The sequence below is a fragment of the Cydia pomonella genome, chromosome 1 (assembly GCF_033807575.1).
Source record: "Cydia pomonella isolate Wapato2018A chromosome 1, ilCydPomo1, whole genome shotgun sequence".
Classification (NCBI taxonomy): domain Eukaryota; kingdom Metazoa; phylum Arthropoda; class Insecta; order Lepidoptera; family Tortricidae; genus Cydia; species Cydia pomonella.
In genome coordinates, this window is record NC_084703.1 from 22,920,799 (window position 1) to 22,944,207 (window position 23,409).

The 23,409-nt window shown below is 34.3% G+C and overlaps 1 protein-coding gene across 1 annotated transcript in view; it reads left to right on the plus strand.

The window, feature by feature from the left end:
• The first annotated feature begins 4,560 nt into the window (after positions 1–4,560).
• Positions 4,561–23,409, plus strand: part of LOC133517956 (proton-coupled amino acid transporter-like protein CG1139) — a 68,035-nt gene continuing 49,186 nt past the window's right edge. Inside the window, exon 1 of the mRNA XM_061851452.1 lies at positions 4,561–4,755. Coding sequence (XP_061707436.1) covers positions 4,687–4,755 — 69 coding nt within the window. The 5' untranslated portion in view covers positions 4,561–4,686. The remainder of the gene's footprint in view (positions 4,756–23,409) is intronic.

Here is a 23,409-nt window from a genome sequence, read left to right on the forward strand (position 1 = left end):
TAGGATGGCTCAAGGGCAACACCGGTGTGAGGGCTCAGGGGTGTTGAGAGGTGTACGCCGCTTTCTACCCAGTGGCTGCGAGCAGCCACTGTGCCAACTCGCGTCTTATGCAATTTTTCACTTCCACCCCTGGAGCTTATAGCTCTAACGACTCCACTTTGGCCGGCCGGCTAAGGCAAGCCAGAGGCAGAGAATCCTGTCCCACCCACCCTCCTTGCGGCTAACAGAACTCCCCAGGAGCACTCGGGTACGTGAGGTCGCTACTCCCCAACAGCTCGCCACAAGCTGCCCTGCGTTGACTGATTGCACTGGTAAAACCAGCGGGCGATGGGGTCGTCACATCCCTACGCCTTTTATTATTATTATTATTATTATTTATTATTATTATTATTATTATTATTATTTATAAATGCACAGGCAGCTTATAGCTGATATGTGCACATCAATGTCCTGCACTTGTGTTTTGTCCATTAATAAAATGTTTGTCGAGTCTATTTTTAAAAGAATTCACTGAGGGTGCACTGATTACGGATTCGGGCAAACTGTTCCACACTTTCACTACGCGGTTAGACAGGAAGTGTCGTCTTGGGTTGCTACTACTCTGCGTCCGTGTCAGCTTCAGAGAATGTCCTCTCAGTCTGTCACACATATTCCGAGTGAAAATATCACTCAATGCGGGTACGTTGTAGTGTCCTGTAAGTATTTTGTATGTTTCTATTAAGTCACCGCGTTGCCTTCGCTGCTCTAGGGTCAGGTCAGGGCTTTGTCAAGACTAAGATATATTAATAAGGTATAAAAGTAGAGCGGTATAATTTTAAAATCTGAAAAAAAAAGAAATTAAAAACTAAGTTCTAAGATGTTCATTATCAAAAACCATCCTGTATATGTTAACATTTATAGTATTTTTCAAACTCGATGGGTAGGGTGACAGGTGTTATCTCTATATCATTTTAACCTAAAAACGCCAAATCTCGCAAAATCGTATTGAAACAACAGCTGTCAGCATACCCATATAAAAAAAACTATAGATAGCACCACACACGAGCTGAATTTTCTTTGAATGGCAATTTTAAGAAAAGGACGATTCGGTACGTTTTTCTTATTGCTCCTTATCAAGTAAAATCAAACTGAAAAGCATACTTACTTTACTCTTTGCTGAAAAGTCATATTAGTCATTGACGTTTTGACAGTATCCTGTTAAATAAATTATGTGAATTATGTTCTTAAGGCATGAGGATTACAAATCAGAGGTCGCTGGTTCAAACCCCGGCCCGTGCAAACGAGTTTTTTTTTTCTAATAAATGTGTTGATTTTTTCGTTTTTTTTATATAATAAGTAGGTATATTTGTTTTACATAAAGATTACCTAGGCTATACAAAAATTGGTATGAATAAAATAAAATTATTCGTGTCATTAAAATATTTTTTTTATACACATATTTAAAAGAATAACTTTATTTCTGTATAAGACAGACAAGATTTACTTTTACAATAAAATAGAAAATAAGGAATAAAGATATTATATAGGAACAAAAAAGAAAACAAAAAGTTGCGATTAGATTGGTTAGATGTCTCGCATTTTTTCTTTGGTGTCTACACGACCACACAGCTACCGATACATTACAGAAACTGTCGAAATTTCCTTACCCGTTGTAATTGTTCAAAGAGTATTAGACTTTGACGTAGCTAAGCAAACACGCACACATGCGTAACGTATAGGCCTGTAAAGATAGCTCCATTCGTAGTAGACCTCCGATTCCGTTACTAGTTAATAGAGCTACGACTCAACGTTTATTGGATATGTCGATTTTACGTAATTTGGAGCGCTGCGCGATTTGACATAGGTCTTACCTCTTTGAGGCACCACGGCCATCTAACATTACTGGCATAAAGGACGCATTTATGACTTTGACGCATGACAGAAAGAGAAACCGAACTGCGTAAAATGGGCGTTTTCTGTTGAATTCATAAAATCAAAAACGAGAATAAATCCGTTTGTATAAGATAATAAGTTAATATTTAGTTGAATGATGTTTAAGACGAGATGAAAACCTTTAGTTTAAAGTGGATTATGCTGGATGAAGATGTGTTTTCTAGTTGCACTGAGGTAAACACTAAACATGTAGATGTAACTTTGGATTTATATTCTATCGAGAAAATTTTAAGCCTTTTTGTTTCGACTAGTATCATACCTCTTATCATATAGTCAAGATACATATATCCGAAAATCACGCCAGTTTGTTTCCGGGGCTAGCCCCTGCCACGCTTCAAAGATCCCGTTATTTTTCGATGCAGGGCCTTAAGCCGGTTTTGATTAAAAAAATGGCGTAACAGGGATGTTTACCACGTGATCGTCCATACAAAAGAGTAAATATTTTCCATTTCCATGATTTTTTTATTATGTTATCGACACAATGAAAAACTATTTTTTTTCATAATAGCGAAACCTATATACCTAGAATATATCATGCTGAAGCGTTCGACATAAAAATTAAAGTGATTTGTTATGATTCAGTTAGAAGAATACGTTTTTTTCCCGAAATGAAATTTCATAGAAAAATTACCTCGTATTTCGTTATATTCCAAAAACTATTCTTCGCTCTTAACCGTGAGCATTACTGATCATATTTAAAACAGTCTTCATTAAGTTTTACTTTGCTGCTTTTTTATATTATTTATACCTACGGATCAAAAACTAGTTGTAGCGAAATATATTTCATCCCCACCAAGTAATACAAAAAAAACTAGATGGATTAAAAAGGCACCTAAAATGCCTATCCAATTTTGCGAGTAGATGTAATGTTTGATATAATTGTATAAAAACTATCATACACTTGCCATAATGCCATTTAAAATATTGTTACTTGTGTAAGATTCATTCTTAAAAGTTCATGGAATTTCTTGTCTACAAGTATGAATCTTGCATGTTTTGTCAATCAATTGTATATTACTAATATTATATTCGAGTAACAACCAACTTATTACAGCATTATTGTTATCAATGTGAAAACAACCTTAATGTTATAGAAATAGAGATCAATGTTTTCTTAGCCAAATTTCAATATCCTGGCATAGGTAAATGATGGTTTACTTAAAAAAAACTTACAATGGAAAATATTTGATTGGATAAATAAGATTGATATAAATATCAGAATGTTCAAAATATTGTTAATAATATTATTACAGCAGATTTAAATTTTATTATAAGTTTGTTATTTGTGTAGACAATTAATTTATTTGCCAGCGAGAACTGTTTTAGATTTTTTTTAAAGGTTTGCTTTGGCGCCAATTTCGATGTTTAAAAAAAGTTGTGCTGATGATTTTCACTATTGATTTTCGAATTTTCATGTTTAATGTATCGATACATATTGTATGAGAATTAAATTATTTTAAGCAATACAAACTGAAGTCTTTCAATGAAATTTGTTTCACTTGTTATGATGTAATTATTATTATACGTTGATTTTGTTAATTATGTTTTAGTCTAAACTGTACTTACTTGATATAATGTCTATTTTTGTATTATTTTTATCTAGTAAAATGACATATTGTCTAATGGCTTTTGTTATATTATATTTTAATATAATTTAATACTTTATACAATCAAAAACATTACTTTTTATATGAGGTCGCAGTTCTAACCTAACCTAACCCACTTTTAGTTAGATTTTCTTTTTTGTGGGCTTGTGGGGTAACAGTTCTAATCTAACCTAACGCATTTTTCTGGGAACCTTTTACTGTCACTAGTTAGAACAAATTTGTTTTAGAGTATCTAATAATTATGTTAGTGTATATTAGACAAAGTGTAAATATACCTACCCTATTACTTACTACTAGCTACTAACTTTTATACTAAGAAAAACATGACGTATGTCGTCGATTAGGTAAGATAGTAGTATGCCTTTTATTACGTTACTCAAAATTGCGATATATATAACTATAATATAACGAGGAAATGCCGCCAGCATCCTTGACCAATTTTCGATTTAAGCTAGTTATAGTAATCCTCTGTATACATCCATTATGTATATTGTTATTGTAAATAAAATGTTATACCATCAATATATTAAACTTACCTAATTACAAAAAATGTAGTGCACCCCAATGTTACATATTTCCGGCAAACGGTAACTTGCCTGCACAAGATGGACACTCACAAGGAACGATTTCTAAGATGACTCAAGCCCAAAATCGGTGCTGAGGAGGTCTGGAGGTAGGTTTTACTTCTGTTTTTTTGTGCTAGTTGGTAGAATAGGCTTTCCGCGGTGATTTTAAGTGGCTTATATTTTATTTGTAGCACAAAGGTTAATTTTTGTCGCAGCGACGAAATTAAAAGTTTAGTTTTTTGTTCGGTAGTAAAATTTACTTGACTATCATGAACCGTCAGAAAAAGTTATTATAAGAAAGCAAGTACATAGATACCTACGACCAAAACAAACAATCTTACCGATTTTCATAACTAATATGAAACTAATGTAGGTTTATAAGAGGGTGCAGGCTGCGAAAAGGTGCGTATGTGACGTCACACGCGCTCACGACGTTATAAGCTTGTGCAGACGCAGCCGCGCGCCCATTCTCATTCGCCAAACAGCGCGCAAGACGCGCGCCTCGCGTCCCCTGGACCACAGTACTAGTGCATGACCGCGAACTTTGATTTTACTGTGTACAAACTGTTTTAGTGACCAAAATGCCGAAGAATATATTAGGGGAGATGGGCTCCCAAGTGGGCCTTACTCCAGCACGCCAGAATAAAAAGGTAAGAAGCAAATGAAAAAAAAGTTTTGTTTATTTACCAAAATATATATTTTTGAATTAGGGTGGGAAGATGTCTTAAAGTCGCGTACGTAGAATGATTACGTTTTGTAAATGGCACAGATATTTTCAGAGTTAGGTGATCGGCAAAATAAACTGTGTGCGGAATGAATGGCTAGCTAGACGCTCACGGTCAGCCCAAAATAGCCACTACCCGCACAGCCATACCGAGAGCAATGTCAATATCGCACACTTTTCATTGAATAAGTAAAATGATCTAGCTACCAAATATATTTTAAGAATTTTATTTGTCATCATGAAAGTATCACGTGAAGGTAAGATTTTTTTCAAGAGTATAATAGTTAGTAGCGAGACGATTTTTTTGAGACGTATTTATTGCGCCTGTAATCGCTTCTAGTGTGTAGGTACTGTTTGAGTTTGGAAAGCAGCCAATTTTTTTTTTTATATATTTGTTAAACAAAATGTTAGTGTTACTTAATATCTTTTCCCGTAGTGTGTATTCGTGTAGTAGAAAACTGCGTGCAACTTGACTAATTATGCGGAACAATCTAAAAAACAAGCATACATAAATACTTCGTACCTACCTATCTACAATAAATTCGAAGCCACACAAGATCTCGGGAAATGTCATAATTCTTAAAACTGATTACTAGTTCGTTTGATGCATTGTAGGTAGTAATTCGTCTGAAAATATCAATACGGAAATAATTGCCAAAAATATGTATACACTGCCTTAATACATGGGCAATAAGGTCGTGTATAGATATTTTTTGTACTTTGTTCGTATCATTATAATATTTATATATATACCGAATCATTATAGGATAAGTAGGTTCTACCAAAAGGCATGTAAAATCCGTATATTTATTACATTACTTTTACGTTTTAACATCAGTTGCATCCATAAAATGACAAGGTTTATTTAAATTTGACATTAAAGTACCCATTTTACCTACTAACTGACACAGAAACAGGTACAATTATAGCTTGTGATAATGGAAAGGCAAAGATGGGCGGGGGTAATTTATAATATCGTTACCTAAGAATTTTTCGTCTAAAACAGGAACTAATTAGGATATTTAAAAACAGACTTGCTGGTATCGTAAAATCCCACCTTAATTCTAGAAATACCATAAAAGCCATAAACACGTTCGTCATCCCGGTTCTTACATATTCATTTGGTATAATAAGTTGGGCAGAATCGAACCTTAAAAACCTGCAACGCATCATCAATACAAACTTAACAAAGCACCGAAAGCATCATCCAAAATCCTGCACCCAAAGGCTAACTTTGCCACAACAAGTGGGAGGAAGAGGCCTGATAGATATACAGAACCTGCATAGTAAGCAAATAACGACACTCCGACGCTACTTCCATTGAAAATCCGAACAATCACAGTTGCACACATACACAGTTGAAATAGATAAATGTTATACACCCCTTAACCTACAAGACAGAACCACGCAGAGCAATGAACAAATAGCTAATCTACAACAAAAAATGTCAGATTGGAAAGCGCTTCATGGTATGGTAGACATATAGCCGATCTCAACCAAGAATTGGTCGACAGAAAACGGTCAAACTCTTGGCTGAAGCGACGCGAACTCTTCCCGGAGACAGAAGCTTTTATGCTAGCCATACAAGACCAGGTCATTGTGAACCAGGAGGGAGGTGTGGAGAAGGGAGGAGGGTGGACCAGGTCCCGAAATTACAGGAAACACATAACCAAAGAATTAGCCCAGCAAAATGATACATGTAGACATTGCAATAGTGCCCCGGAAACGATTCAACATATAACAGGTGCATGCAAAACCATAGGTCAGACAGATTATAAACATCGCCACGATCAAGTTGCATCCATAATTCACCAGTACCTAGCTCACAAATACAAATTTGTAGAAAAAACAATTGCCGTATTATAAGTATAAACCGTCCATAATTCACGAAAATAGGCATCACAAACTATACTGGGATCGCACAATTATTACTGAGCGAACTGTTCACTTTAATAGACCAGATATCACCTTATTTGATAAGACCACAAAAACAATTTTCATAATTGATATAGCTATTCCGAACACAACATCCAATCCACAATCAATGAAAAATTAGCACCATACAGAGATTTAGCAATAGAACTCAGACGCCAGTGGCTACCCAGGACCGTACATATAGTCCCCATAGTAAAGTCTACCACGGGAGTTGTTCCTAAAACATTAGTTAGTTAGTTAGCAACAGCCTGGAAACTCTACATATCCCAATCCAAGTAATAAACACCCTACAAAAAGCTACAATCCTACACATGCCGAATAACAAGGAAATTTATGACTTCATCTATGATAACAGAAAACACCACTTAATAACTATTTATAATGCTTGGTTATGGCCCCCTTTAAAAGGAGAAAAACAAAATAATAATAATAAATCCGTTTACTTCAGACAACATCATCAACATAGGTCCAATCGCATTACAATGTTAAAAACAAAGTTAAGAATAAATTAAAACAGATACACATTTAGAAATATTTGACCATTACTGACATTTACAAAAAAAAAAGCGGCCAAGTGCGAGTCGGACTCGCGCATGAAGGGTTCCGTACCATTTAAGACGTATTAAAAAAAATCTACTTGCTAGATCTTGTTCAACATTTTACCACTTTGGACACACACATTTTACCACTTTGGAACTGTCTCTCGCGCAAACTATTCAGTTTAGAAAAAAATTATGTTAGGAACCTAAATATCATTTTTGAAGACCTATCCATAGATACCCCACACGTATGGGTTTGATGAAAAAAAATTTTTTTTTAATTTATTGACGTATTAAAAAAAAACTACTCACTAGATCTCGTTCAAACCAATTTTCGGTGGAAGTTTGCATGGTAATGTATATCATATATTTTTTTTAGATTTTTCATTCTGTTATTTTAGAAGTTACAGGGGGGGGGACACACATTTTTTCACTTTGGAAGTGTCTCTCGCGCAAACTATTCAGTTTAGAAAAAAATGATATTAGAAACCTAAATATCATTTTTGAAGACCTATCCCTAGATACCCCACACGTATGGGTTTGATGAAAAAAAAAATTTTTTTAATTTTTATGACGTATTAAAAAAAAACTACTTACTAGATCTCGTTCGAACCAATTTTCGGTGGAAGTTTGCATGGCAATGTATATCATATATTTTTTTTAGTTTTTTCATTCTGTTATTTTAGAAGTTACAGGGGGGGGGGGACACACATTTTTTCATTTTGGAAGTGTCTCTCGCGCAAACTATTCAGTTTAGAAAAAAATGATATTAGAAACCTAAATATCATTTTTGAAGACCTATCCCTAGATACCCCACACGTATGGGTTTGATGAAAAAAAAAATTTTTTTTAATTTTTATGACGTATTAAAAAAAAACTACTTACTACATCTCGTTCGAACCAATTTTCAGTGGAAGTTTGCATGGCAATGTATATCATATATTTTTTTCAGATTTTTCGTTCTGTTATTTTAGAAGTTACGGGGGGGGGGGACACACTTTTTACCACTTTGGAAGTGTCCCTCGCGCAAACTTTTCAGTTTAGAAAAAAATGATATTAGAAACCTCAATATCATTTTTAAAGACCTATCCATAGATACCCCACACGTATGGGTTTGATGAAAAAAGATTTTTTGAGTTTCAGTTCTAAGTATGGGGAACCCCCAAAATTTATTGTTTTTTTTCTATTTTTGTGTAAACATCATAATGCGGTTCATAAAATACATCTACTTACCAAGTTTGAACAGTATAGCTTTTAGAGTTTCGGAAAAAAGTGGCTGTGACAGAATCGGACAGACAGACGGACATGACGAATCTATAAGGGTTCCGTTTTTTGCCATTTGGCTACGGAACCCTAAAAACAGTTATATAAAAATCTGAATAAAACATTTAAAACTAAAATAATATTACAATAAAAATAGAAGATTAGAATAAAATTATTGTCCAATAAATTATAATAAAATAATAAAAATGTCACAAATTTCAAATTACATAATTAAGGACAGACCATATAACATATATGCGTAATGAACCGCACCTCTCCGCACAGCACCTTTCCGACTCCCTGGATAGTACATTGCTTGCATGCCCTAAGCATTTGCTAAGAGTAGGTACATAAGGCATGTGACGTACAACACAGGGAGCTGGAGCCGTGGTGCATTACTCATGCTTTGTGGTCTGGTACATGTAGGTATGTATGCACAGTTGTAATGGTATCTAGGCCATAGCTACACTGGTACGCCTAAGCGGTGCTTATGCCAGTGCTAGGTTGCAGTAGAAACACGGCATGGCCATATATCCGAAAGCTACTAGAACTGCTAATTAGCGGAAAGGTATTGCATCAACAAGCGCGTGGAGCGGAGGCGCTAATACGCGCATACTCAGATTCGCTAACTACCACATCACACCGAGCAGGCCAATATCACGGTGAATCAATCATGTGTTCCATGTGTGATTTATTCACTAATAAAATAAAATACTTTAGACATATCAAATTACGGTTTTAAGACAGAGCCACCTTCTCTGTTTTGTTAGTTTGTATCTTTATTATTTTTATATTACGTTAAACAAGCAATTCTTGTATCTTCTTCTTTCCTTGCGTTGTTCAGGCATTTTGCCATGGCTCATTGCCTGGGGTCTAATCCCAAGAATTGTCGTGGGCACTAGTTTTTATGAAAGCGACTGCCATCTGACCTTCCAACCCAGAGAGTGAACTAGGCCTTATTGAGATTAGTCCGGTTTCCTCACGATGTTTTCCTTCACCGTGAAGCGACTGGTAAATATGAAATCATATTACATACATAAGTTCCGAAAAACTCATTGCTACGAGCCGGGGTTTGAACCCGCGACCTCCTGATTGCAAGTCGCACGCTTTTATCGCTATGTATTTATAAATATTTATATATTATATATATCGTTGTCTAAGTACCCTCAACACAAGCCTTATTAAGCTTACTGTGGGACTTAGGCAATTTGTGTAATAATGTCCTATAATATTTATTTATTTTATCGCTAAGCTACCAGCGCTCGCTAGGCCACCAGCGCATGTGTATATATATTTCGGAGATCTCGGAAACGGCTCTAACGATTTCGACTAAATTTGCTAGCTAGAGGCCTTATCTCTGGGAAAACGCGCATTTTTGGGTGTATATGAGCAAAGCTCGTTCACCCAGATAAAAGTACATATTAAAACTAGGTAATCGAAAATCCAAATATCACATTTATGTAGGGTCAGAATCAAAAGTAGCGGATGAAACAAAGCACCAAAAGTATCTGACATCCCTAATAACTTTTCCAAATATAGCAAAATTTCTAAAATTCACGTTCAAAAGTATATCTTTTACGGTCCCAGTTGTTCTATATTAAAGACATCACTTTTTGTTAAGCTGTTACTCAATGATAGATACTTTTGAAGCGTTGCTTGATCCACTACTTTTGATGCTGACTGTACATCATAGTAAATTAGTAAATAAACTCATATCCAAAAAAAAACCTTAAGTATTTGTTATTGATGCGTTGATGTTGATAGTTATAATTCGGGTTAAGGATATTTTCTTTAACTTTAATATAGGATAATAATTAACTTTTGGTGGTCAAAAATGTGAGAAAATTCGACTCCAAAGAAGAGAAGATAGGTTTATTTGGTGCTTTGCAATCTAAATTAATTTTTAATATCATACCTACTAAGTATTAAAAGTATGGCAACCGTAAGGTACAACCATATATTTAACCCTTACTGCATGTAGTAAAAATATTTGTTGAAATTTGAACTTTTATAGCTGTCATTAAAGTTGAATATCATATCCGCCATGTATGGCTTCGTATGCGGTAAAGGATTAAGACCTAGATTTATTGCACCACATTCCAGTTAAGTATCACTTAGCTAATCAATATGGAATATTTCGAAATGTTGCTTCATTAGTGTTTGATCTCGCCTACGTTTGGCCCTGAACGAGTCAGCCTTGCAGTTCTTTAACGAAATGCTAAGTACTTACATCAACGGTGTTAGATGTATCAAAAACATAACCCGTCATCCGCGCTGCGCAGCCTGGTGCGTGGCTAGTGGCTACATAATAAAAGGCCTTAGTATGTATCTATTTATTTGGTTAAGTATCTGTGTCATTAACTGAGAATTCGGACCCATACCTACTAATCCGGCGCATCCACAGCAATCATCAATATTTTTTCGTAGCGATTGTTAGGTATAAAGTAATTCAATTATTTTAAATAGAAACAGGTTTTCGTTAATAAAACAGTATAATTTTTTATTCAATATTATGGCCAGTCGTTGATATAAACGCACGGAATCTATTCTACTAACTAAACACGAAGCCGCGTTGTTCATTCAAAAAGGGCCGTATTCATAATTTTGGCCATATCCAAAATCTAATAAGACAAAAAGAAACCTGACAATAAAGATGGAGGGAGGTACAGTCAGCGTCAAATACTTCGTAGCAGTCAAAGTGGCCAAATAGTTCGGTACACCATACTAAATATATGGTGTACCGAACTATTTGGCTACTTTGACTGCTACGAAGTATTTGACGCTGACTGTACCTATAACTCGAGTGTATAAGTACCTATGACTCGCGTTTACATTGGTATCATAGCCCTTGTTAGAACCAATGTTTTCCATCATACTAAATAATATTTGAACCAAAATCAAGGTTAATTACATTCATACGTAAAAAATTGGTACGCTACCTGTATTGTAAATATTTGACGCGAGGCAACCTTAAAAAAACACAAGACAAGTATTTCCAGCGTTTTTAAAAATTCATTCCCTAAAGGCGTTAAAAAGTGGTTGAAAGTTTGAATCCATTACCAATGTTTTGAAACTTCTCATGAAGGCATAATAGCCGATTACAAATAAAAGTTATTTCAACGTTTTTGAAAATTCAACCCCTAAGGGGGGTTAAAAATGGGATGAAGGTTTGTATGGTGTTCAAGTTTTATTTTGAGCTAGGAACTTGAAACTTTGTAAAAAAGGGTTTTAAGGTCCTTTTTATAGTATTTCTTAAATAGCTCGTAAACGGTGGCCCATAGCAAAAAATGTTCTTTCACGCAAATAATCTGTATTAAATTGCCTAAAAAAAAAATTAGTACACTTTTTCAAGATTCAGCAAACTTTTTGAAAGGATCAATATTTCAAAAGATATCAAAGAGAGAAAGTTAATTAAAATAAATTCTTAGGTCCCTTTTCTTTCGTTTTACGTAAATAATTTGTAAAGTGCGCTGTATAATGTTCTATGCTTATGTATATAACCACCAACATACAAATCCACGCGTACGAAGTCGCAAGCAACAGCTAGTTTTTTATAAAAATAAATTTAGGCTTTATCTAAAAAAAAACTTTAACTTATAATCTCCATGGTTTATCTTACTCCATGTTTGCGAGCGTGGAATTACTTATTCGATAAAGCACCTAGATTTAATGGCAATGCGAAATGTTGTTTGTGCTGTGCATTCTTTAGCGAATTTTAACTTGCAAGGCGAACACAAAGTTATTATTCACAAAGAAAATCGATTAATTATTTTGAGGTAGCCTGTTGATGATATGCTTGGTAAAAATAGTATAAGTTTATATGTAAACTTTTTAAAAACGTTTACACAAGGTAGGGCCCCTGTTTCGGCAAGTTAAGGCTCTTAAGAATTCGTATAATTTTTGAAGTGAAAACTTCTTTAGCACCGCGTGCACTTTTTTGTGATGCGGAAAAATGTTAAACTCGATTCTGGTCACGTGACCGTCAGTCGTGTCAGGTCACGCGACCGACAGATTGAAAATTCGTAAGACAGACACGTGACATCATGGTGACGTGCAAATTGAATGTAACCGAAGCCTGGTTACTTTTAAAAAATCGTATCTCATTCAAGTGTGACATTTTATTGTCTTCATAATCAAAGTGCTGTCATAATGGTTAAAGACGTTTAATCTTTGTTAATTGTGTTGTATTGTATCTTTGTGTTATCGGGTGTCCATGATTGTAGTAACTCAAATTTTTCCTTATCAAAAAGTTAAATAAGAGAAAAAAAGCGTGATTGTTTTACTTAATATGATGGTGAACGATTCATTAACATTTACTGATTGTGTAGGCTGTAGTCCTGCTCACGTCTCATGAATTACTCTGTATTAGTTATATATTAACACTAAAATTCGCATTTCAAAATATCTTCCACACTCAAATTTATTTACGCAGGCATTACGCAGGTATAATAGAGAATTATCGCTTTAATGTTGATATTCAAGTTTTCACTTCTGCCGGCACTCCCGCAGTGCAAACCGTTGTTTTTTTTTATATTACTATGCATGATAATACTTTAAAAGCTTTTAAGTAAGTCTTTTTGATAGTAATGTAATGTATAATCCATTGAGTTTTAGTTATAATTTATTTTTATATGAATTTATTCGTGAATCTCTTATTTGGCTTACATTTAGTGATAAAATTCAGCTCAGTACCTAAGTTCGTGAACTCGTGTTCCCTGTTTCGGGATAAAGTTTTCTAGAGTAATTGATGATATTTTAATGATGATAAATATAATAATTATAAATATTTAACGGGCTTATCAACTTAAGTAAGGTCAAGTTAATGATTTTATCTAAATAAATAAAAATATGTTAAAATGAGATCCACCTTAAAACTTTTTCTATACTCGTCGACTTTAATGGTGTTATTATTTGTGTAGTTATTCGTAATCCAAACTAGAATCGCATACCTTTCACTGTGGCGTTACGAATGACTTTATTGCGAAACGCATTAGTGAACTATAATGAATCTGATCAATCGCGTCTCGCCACGGTCAAGAGGACAAAACCAGAGGATAGAACAAAAGCCATTTCTTTTTTCAGCTTCTCTTTCAGTAGATACTTACGATCCTAATTTTGTTTATTTATTTAGATTTAGTTGCATACAAATGTGATATAATCAAGCTTTTCATTCTCGTACCTTACTTAGGCCACTCAGCATTACTTACAAGCTGCTTAATAATTAAATAAAATATTTATTTCAGAACAAGTTGATCCATGGCTTGTTAGTTACAGAGTATCTTAATAATTATGTTAGTATAACAATACAAATTTTTTTTTATAAAAAATAAAAATAAATAAAATAACATTGCAAGCATTGTAACATTTCGTCATTTCTAACTTTTTACTTTTTAACTGATTGATTTTAGTTTATGTATGTTTAGTACGGAATTTTGTTCTTTGCTGGTGTCTGAACAATAAAAAGAACCAATATTTAACTAAAATCTCAACAAGTTAAGATTCCTACCTGCTTAATGATCAGAAATGTACTGATTCTAATTCCATTGCGTAAGTTGTTTCTGTTTGTGTTAGACTACTATAGATTTATCACTATGGATTTATATGCCACGAACTAGGGGATAGTAACATCAAAAGCAGTATCTTACCTCGTGTTACTGATTTTTTAAACTCCCGCACTTAATTTAGTCGATCAGATCATATTGAAAGTACGTAAATTAATAAGTAACTATCTTATATGTTAAAAAAATTAAACCACAATAAATAAAACAATTTGTTTTAACTGTGCGAATTTACCTTAAAAATGTAAATCTCGGGTCATGTTCAAACTCGTTTTATCAGAATTCTAGTAAAAAAAACATATACCGAATTTCGCTCATACGAAACTTCATGAAATACATTATTTGTTTTCTAATTTATATTTAAATTACCTTCGTTGTTATATTGCTACACAAGCATTCATCTATATATATATGCACGTGTCCTGACTGACTAACGCAGAGCCGAAACTACAAATGTTAGAAAGTTTAAATTTACACACTAGGTTGTATTTATAATGTGTACAAGAGCTAAGAAGCGATGTTGAGAAATTCAACACCTAAGGGGGTTAAAAAGTGGATGAAAGTTTGTATGGGGTTCAAGTTTTATTTTAAGCTAGGAACTTGACACTGTAAAAAGGTAATTTATTTAAGTAGAAGAAAACAAGTTTCAGCATTTTTGAAAACTCATCCCCTGAGGTGGTGAAAAAGGGGTTGAATGTTTGTATGGAGATCAAACTTTTTTTTGAGTGCGGGACTTGTAACTTTGTATAAAGGGTTTGTTTGTTAGAATTAAAGAAAAGTTATTTCAGCGTCTTTAAAAATTCATCCCCTAAAAGGGTTTAATAGAGGTTAACAGTTTGTATGGGGTTCTAAATTTAGTTTAACCTAGGAACTTGAAACTTCGTAAACAGATATTTGATTAAAAATAAGAAAACTTATTTCAGCGTTATTGAATATTAATCCCCCAAGGTAGTGAAAAAGGAGTTGAAAGTTTGTATGGAGGTCAAACATTTTTTTGAGTGCGGAACTTGTAACTTTGTATATGAGTACATTATTAGAATAAAACAAAAAATATTTCAGCGTTTTTAAAAATTCTTCTCCTAAAAGGGTTAAATAGAGGTTGAAAGTTTAAATCCATTAGAAATGCTTTGAAACTCCATAGAAAAACATTATGTAAGATTAAAAAAAGTTATTTTAATGTTCTTGATAATTCAACCCCTAAGGGGGTCAAAAAGGGGATAGAAGTTTATATGTGGTATGAGTTTTCTTTTAAGCTAGGAACTTGAAACTTGGTAAACTGGCATTACCTCTATATTCAACTAGACGAAAACTGATACATATCACCTTTTTTGAAAATTAATTCCCTAAGTTAGTGTAAAAAGGGTTGTTAGTTTGCATCTTGAACGATTTTTTTTGTAAATAGTGATCTTGAAATGTCGTAAAAAGACACAATAATAGGAAACAAGTAAAGTGATTTCAGCGTTTTTAGAAAATAATTCCCCAAGGGAGTTAAAATGGCGTTCATTGAAAGTTTGTATTAATCCCCTAAATTGGTGAAAAAAAATTTAAGGGATTGAGAGGGATTATATCGAGAACAATTTTTTTCACTAAGGGGCTTGAAACTTCGTAGGTTGTGTTAGACAAATCTCATGCGTTGTATAATTATTAACAAGTGATTAACCATCCCTACTGCTACCTTTTGCTGCATAATGTTCTAGGCTCATGTCTATAACCGACAACATACAAATCCACGCGTACGAAATCGCGGGCAACAGCTAGTAATATATATCTAGAAAATCCTTGATTCGTTAGTGACACGAAACAGGAGACACACGAAAAATAGAATGACCGCTATTCGTGAGTCGATTTATTGCAATTTTAAGGTACTTCTATGCATATTTTTTTTTATATCACATCAATTACTAAGGAACCCACAGAAACACTCTCAAAACTTTTAATCGAATGGGTTTTCCGCGCACCTTACGGCTACAAAAGGTGCGGGCATCAACACAGCTGCGGTGGCAGCATGGTACCATTTATATCACTTGTCACTATGCCCGTCACTTTCGCGCTTACATACTCGTTAGAACGTGACAGGCATGGTGACTAATGATAAAGAGCCGACCATCTTAGCCCTACTGATCGCGGCCGTCTGACAATTTTGAGCGTCATATTATTTTCAGTTTAGGCACTAAAATACTGGCCTTGATTTTTAAAGAGATTACATAATACAGTTTTTTTTTCTTATGTATAATTTGAATAAAAAATTATTGAAAATGCTTATTATTTGCGCCAGAAAAAAACTAACGAAATAACGTACTATCACGACCTTACGGACCTTTACCTTAATACAACAGTAGATAATCATCAGCTAACGAATGAATAAATAAAACCTAACTGGATTAAACATTAGCGTTGACTCACCTATTTGTTAGACAAGGCGAGCGTGCGTGCGTCTTTGATATTTCTCAACGATTGTAGTACCAATCTATTTAACATTATTAAAAACAAAAACAGTTTGATCAACAAAGCGCAGCCGTCAGTGTTCGCTTCCCGATTCTGACGCTTGCAATATTAGCCTTGATCTTGGTTAAATGGCACCGGCTGCATAGCATAGTACCTACTTGCATGACTTACTTGTGGAACTTTTCCTGATGCTCCCGCCATTCGCACACGGAAACGCGACAGAAGGGTTAACCACTTACCAGTCTCTTTGCCATTTAAGTCACTAGCACGTAAAAGGAATGTCAAATTTCTTATGAAATGTTTTTTTATTTATTTATGGTATATTAAGTTAATTTCTCAAAGACACGGGTATTCTAATTAACTCCATTTCGGAGATTATTAATCGTTTATTAGGATTCTGGGCCAAAAAGGTATAAAAGGAACCCTTAAGGTGCGACTCTGCGCATTGCTGAATAAATAAAATAAATAAATAAATATTATAGGACATTATTACACAAATTGACTAAGTCCCACAGTAAGCTCAATAAGGCTTGTGTTGAGGGTACTTAGACAACGATATATATAATATATAAATATTTATAAATACTTAAATACATAGAAAACACCCATGACTCAGGAACAAATATCCATGCTCATCACACAAATAAATGCCCTTACCAGGATTTGAAACCGGGACCATCGGCTTCGTAGGCAGGGTCACTAGACTAGGCCAGACCGGTCGTCAAAATATCTCGAGAACTATACTTAAGCTATCGATTTAATAATACAAACACATTAAAAGTGTTATTTTTTAATTACTTTCATTGACTATGAAAAATGCCCAATATGAAGAGGGGGCCAATTCTCAAAGTTTAGTTACTAGGTCTAGCGGGGTATCTTTTGAAAGAACTTAAATTGTACATTCCAAAACAATTTTTTGTATTTTTGTGAAGTTAAATCGATTTATGAACCCCCCCCCCTCCCCGCACATCATGAAAGTTTTACATAACATTAAAATTATCATAAATACTCGTACGACAGGAAAAATATAGTCACACCTCTATCTTGATAACTTTTTTAATTATTAAAAAGACCATTCCAAAATTTATTTGCAATTTAACCCCCTTTGCAAGTGTTTATTATACTTGAAATGATATAAAAAAACACCTTATCAATTAAAACAAATATTGTTGAAATCGGTTCACATGATACAGAATTATCCCTGAAAAACCAATATACATACACGATGTTCAGTGATACCGGCTGTTGTCACCTAATTGTAATTTGTGTTCTCTTTGTATTCTCGTTTTCAATATGTGGTGTACAATAAAGAATATTTATTATTATTATTATTATACATACAGTGTCGCTATGCCCGTCACTTTCGCACTTACATACTTGTTAGAACGTGACAGGCGCGGTAATAGGCGATAAAAATGCGACCGTGCTTCATAAATTAAATAAGTATCCAACCTAAATTAAATATAAAAACCGGTAAAGAGCATGTCGGGCCATGCTCAGAGAAGGTTCCGTAATAGTTACTCTTCCGTCACAATAAACTAAACTGGAGCTTAAAGTATGGTAGATTGTTAACCAAGGAATGAACTGTGGGTTTTTTTACTATGAAGGGGAAACTTTTTGCGATAACTTAAAAACAGCTAAACTGATCATATCCGCTATAGTTTTCATTTAATGTCTTTCTTAAACTCTACTTCCAAGATTTTTTTCATATTTTTTGGACCTATGGTTCAAAACTTAGAGGGGGGGGACACATTTTTTTTTCTTTTGGAGCAATTATCTCCGAATATATTCACTTTATCAAGAAATGTTTGTTGAAGACCCCTTAGTTTTGAAAAACCTTTCCAACGATATCCCACACTGTAGGGTTGAAGCAAAAAAAAATGTTCACCCCCACTTTACGTGTAGGGGAGGTATCCTAAAAAAATTGAATTTTTAGATTTTATTGTACGACTTTGTCGGTTTTATTGATTTATATATCCATGCCAAATTTCAGCTTTCTAGCACTAACGACCACGGAGTAAAGCCTCGGACAGACAGACAGACGGACATGGCGAAACTATAATTGACTACGGAACCCTAAAAAACGAACATGCATACAGGACGCGCAAATTAGTTAGCCAATGCCGATTGACGGCGCTGTAAATAATTATGCTTAGTTTACTTCTGATCAATTCTTTCGTTTTTAGGTATAGTAACATGAGATAATTTAATGTTTGCACGGAACTCTCGGTGAGCGAGTTAAACGAACTCGCACTTGATTGGTTTTTTTTTATCTGATAAGGCCCTTACGAGCGTGTACACTTGTCTTAGGGCCTGTTCATATTTTGACATATTGATTAACCCCCTTATTCATAAACGTAGGTATACTAAAGTTACGATGCCGCTAATCATCGTTTGTCCCTTTCCGACGTATTGGTATGATAGAAAGGGACAAACGATGACTAGCGACATCGTAACTTTAGTACACGTTTATGAATAAGCGGGTAAGTGTTTAGTACCAGTTTATACATTTGCTACTAAACGTAAGTAGGTACAGTCAGCATCAAAAGTAGCGGATGAAACAATGCGCCAAAAGTATCTGATATTCCGGATAACTTTTCCAAATATAGATAGATTTCTAAAATTCGCGCTCAAAAGTTTATCTTTTACAGTCTTAATTGGTATGTATTAAAGACATCACTTTTTGTTAAGCTGTTACGGAATGGTAGATACTTATGAAACGTTATTTGATCCGCTATTTTTGATGCTGACTGTACTATCGTGATGTTCGAAATGATATTCATTTCATAGATACCTATGTCACGTTTTCAATTGTTCAGTTGAGTTATATAATAATGCCTGTAGGGCTAAGATGGTTGGCTCTTTATCATTAGTCACCATGCCTGTCACGTTCTAACAAATATGTAAGTGCGAAAGTGACGCGCATAGTGACAAGTGATAAAAATGGAACCATGATACCGCCGCTGGTTACAATAACGCTTATACAACATTTACTTACTTTCTATGAAAAACTTTTTTTTTGGAAATGAACTCTGCCATTTAGTTTCCTTAAACGTAGGTACTAACCTATACCCCGAAGTTAACGGAATTCAATAAAAACGCAATGTATGTTCCACGATAGTTTAGGTATCTTAATTTGCTAAAAAATATATAATCAATAATAAGAAAAGGTAACACATAAAAAATGGTTGAGATTTCTTAATTGCAATCAATTCCAACACTCATAGCAGCCATAGCTCTTAATTAATGTAACCCACATATAGGGTATCCGTATATGCCTGATGTCTACTAATCGCACTAAATTATCAATCGCATTTAGAATCTCTGCGATTAAGTTCCTAAATATGATTACGTAACTATTGGTATTGAACTAATTGTTTTTAAAACGAGCTATCACTAAGCTACTGCAGTGGTTTGTCTCGAATGTGCTAATGACGTGTTGAAATCAGATCGGAAACTTAGGTTGCGCGAGCTCACACGATCTTGCCAATGTGTTGAAACCAGTATCCAGCGACTATCAAAATGCTAAAAAACACTTAAGTTAAAGAAGTATTAAAACGCAGGCAAATAGATACGTCATGAAATGATGCAGTAGTAGGAGAACAGACAGTCATGCGTTTGTACGGAGCAGAAGGATAACCACTTCTGTTCCGCGTGTACGAGATCGTTTCTTAACTGCGCAAGAATTAAAATGTTATCATTTCAATAATGCCATTCCTCACTTCATTTATGTAATATACTTATATTTAAGTACTTACTACTAATTCCATATGTTTACCAGGCAGCTAATGAGTACCTACTAGTAGAGCCATAAGTATTAGGTAAAAGAAATAAATAAATATTATAGGTAATTCATACAAAGATTGACTAAGTCACTCAGGTTTGGGTTGTCACTCAGACTCGGACAACGATATATATGATATTCGGTACCCTATATCTATGCTTAAAATCTTTAACTCAACAACCGTTATTGGTTGACAGTTGAAATTGACACAGGCTTTTATTCTATTTCCGCTACCTCAACAAATAATGAACATAAAGTAAAATATAAGTTAAGGGGGTCCCCATACGAGAAACGTAAATTATTGTTTTTTTTTTTTTATAATGTCTATATCGGATAAACTACAGGTCATAATAAAGAACATAGTACTGCCTTAAACAAATATAAAAATAACCCGTCAAGCGAGTCAGCAATGAGGAAAAAATTTAAACATTGTAAAAAATGTGTGATGGTATAAACCAAATCATTTGGCAGTTTTTTAATATTATTTTATTTTGTTTAAAATACAAGTAAGTTACACACAAAATATATTTAATTAGAATGAAGTGGTGTATGCTGGAGTAGGAAGATGGAATGGCCTGACACCCGATCGTCGAGTCGCCGGGCCGGGAAGCACTCGCATCGTGTAGGTGTTGCTTCCTCTTTTACGCAAACGAGATCACCAGACACCTTGCGCTAACTGGCTGATTATGAGGATAATATTTAATTAAAGTAGTACTTATTGTCCTTATTGAAACAATTCAAATGGATCGTAAATAGATTTTTAAACAGAAGTCGCAAATCCAATGGACAGTAACTTGGTTAACAGCTTGTGTGGAATTGTGGATATGTATTACCTACTAATAATTTTATCACAGAGCCCATATCAGAAAATTTGGCTTTACAGTCCTTAGCTCCGTGCCAACATGTATCCGCGTGAGACGTGACGTGAACCTAATTGCTGTGTATGATCAAAGAGTCAGATGCCAGTAAATTTACGGCAGTACAAAGTTTTCTTTGACAATACACCTCTATTTTAAATTATCTTTGATATGACTTAAATGGAAAAGTAATCGAACATTTAAATAAAAAAGGAAAGGTAAAATATTGAAGTACTATGAACTTGAAAGACGAAAGTGAAGGACTCGCGCGAAATTGTGTTTTCATACAAACGTAGTCCTCAGTTTTCTCACTGGTTATTAACATTATTGTAAATATTTTGTCACAAATTGTTGTATATCGACCACAGCTATGCCTTATGTTTGAATTTTTTTCGAATTTGCAATAATTATAAGATTTGGGAGCTAGCATTTACAAATTTGTACGAAAACGGTATATCGCTCCTAACTTTTTACAATATATAAAATATCATGAAAAGTCAAACGTAGGGGCATAGCTATTGTTAATTTATATAAAATTATGTCAAAATATTTTCCATAATGTCAATATCCAGAGAGGAAAATGAGGACTCCATCTGTATGGAGTAGCCGTCGTCCCCTTTCCTCTTAAACATATGTTTACGAGGGTACGAGGTTATATAGGTTAGATATATAGGGAGGGTATATTATAATACCTGCACTGCCGCCGTAATAATCTTCTTACAGGTATACAGGGTGACCTTAGCCATTGGACGAACCCTGAAATCCCACGTAGGGTTACTTCTCAGGAATGCTCTGACGTTAATATTTTTTATTTAGAACAAAAGATAAATAAGTAAAATTTTCGAACAAAAGTTATTTGCAATAACGACAACAAGAAACACACTGTGTTAATCTTTGGCAGTGTTTTTGACAATTTGTTCGAAATATTTAATAATGATGACATTTTTCAAAAGTCAGAAGCTTTATTAGTATCATAAATAAAAAAGATAATCAAAAAGGTCGAAGAAGGTTCCATACTATTCTTTTAGGATATTATCTTAGGAGCTACTAACATATATACAGGCTGCTCCAAAGTAAAAAATGGTAATTTGTTATTTTTTTCGAAACCGCTACACCGCTTGTTATGATACTTTGTACACTGGTTCTAAATACCCTAATTTAATTTTATAACCAAAGAAATTAATTATTATAAAAAAAATCCCGACTGCACACTAAAAATAGGAAAACAAGCCCCACAAAAATATTGTTGTTGATGGTAAGTATCGCAGGCGGGGACCAACTTGACCGCCACCAACGAAAATTACCTAAGTAAGATTCTGCTAAAAGGTGAACTTAACAATCAACAACCAAAATTACTATAAGTAACCCCCTGTTGGCCCCCGCCTGCGATACTTACCATCAACAAAAATATTCTTGTGGGGCTGGTTTTCCTCTTTTTAGTGTGCAGTCGGGTTTTTTGTTTTTTTTTTTATAATATATTTTATTTATTTATAACTTTTTAGCTACCCCCAAAAAATCCTATGACACTCCCGTGATCAAGACGAATCTAACGATACCTCATACATCAAAATCCATCAAGCCGTTTAGGCTACAGGAGGCCACAAAGAAACAAACATACATACATACATACACTCGAAAAACATTACCCTCCTCCCTTTGGCAGTCGGGTAAAAATCCAAAAATAATATTCTTCGCCTTGTACGAGTACAATCTTCTTCACCACGACAAGCCAAGCAAAGCGCACTACCTACCTGTTCTCGAAGCGCTTTGTCGTGTTTGTATACCCTCATACAGAGGCGGCGTTAGGCGTGGGCGATAGGGGTCACAAAACCGGTTTCACCGAAACCGAAAAAACCGGAAAAACCGGGTTTTTTGTGCATTGAGAAAACCGGCTTTCAAATTTGAAAAAAACCGGTTTTTCGAGTTTTTCGGTTTTACACTTAAATACTTGATAGTTGTATTGTATTACTTTGATTATCAGTTTATTACTACTTATAACTTCTTCTATTTGTAATTTCTACTTTTTAGTTTATCAGTAAATATAGAATAGAACATATAATTGAATTAATAAAAATTAGCTAATTGCCCTACCCTACGTATAGTTTGTTTTTCAATACAACATCTCTGGTCTTTCGTTGGATAAGAACATCGCTGAGTGAGGATACATTAGACATTCTCTCTATCCTAAGATCCCATTAT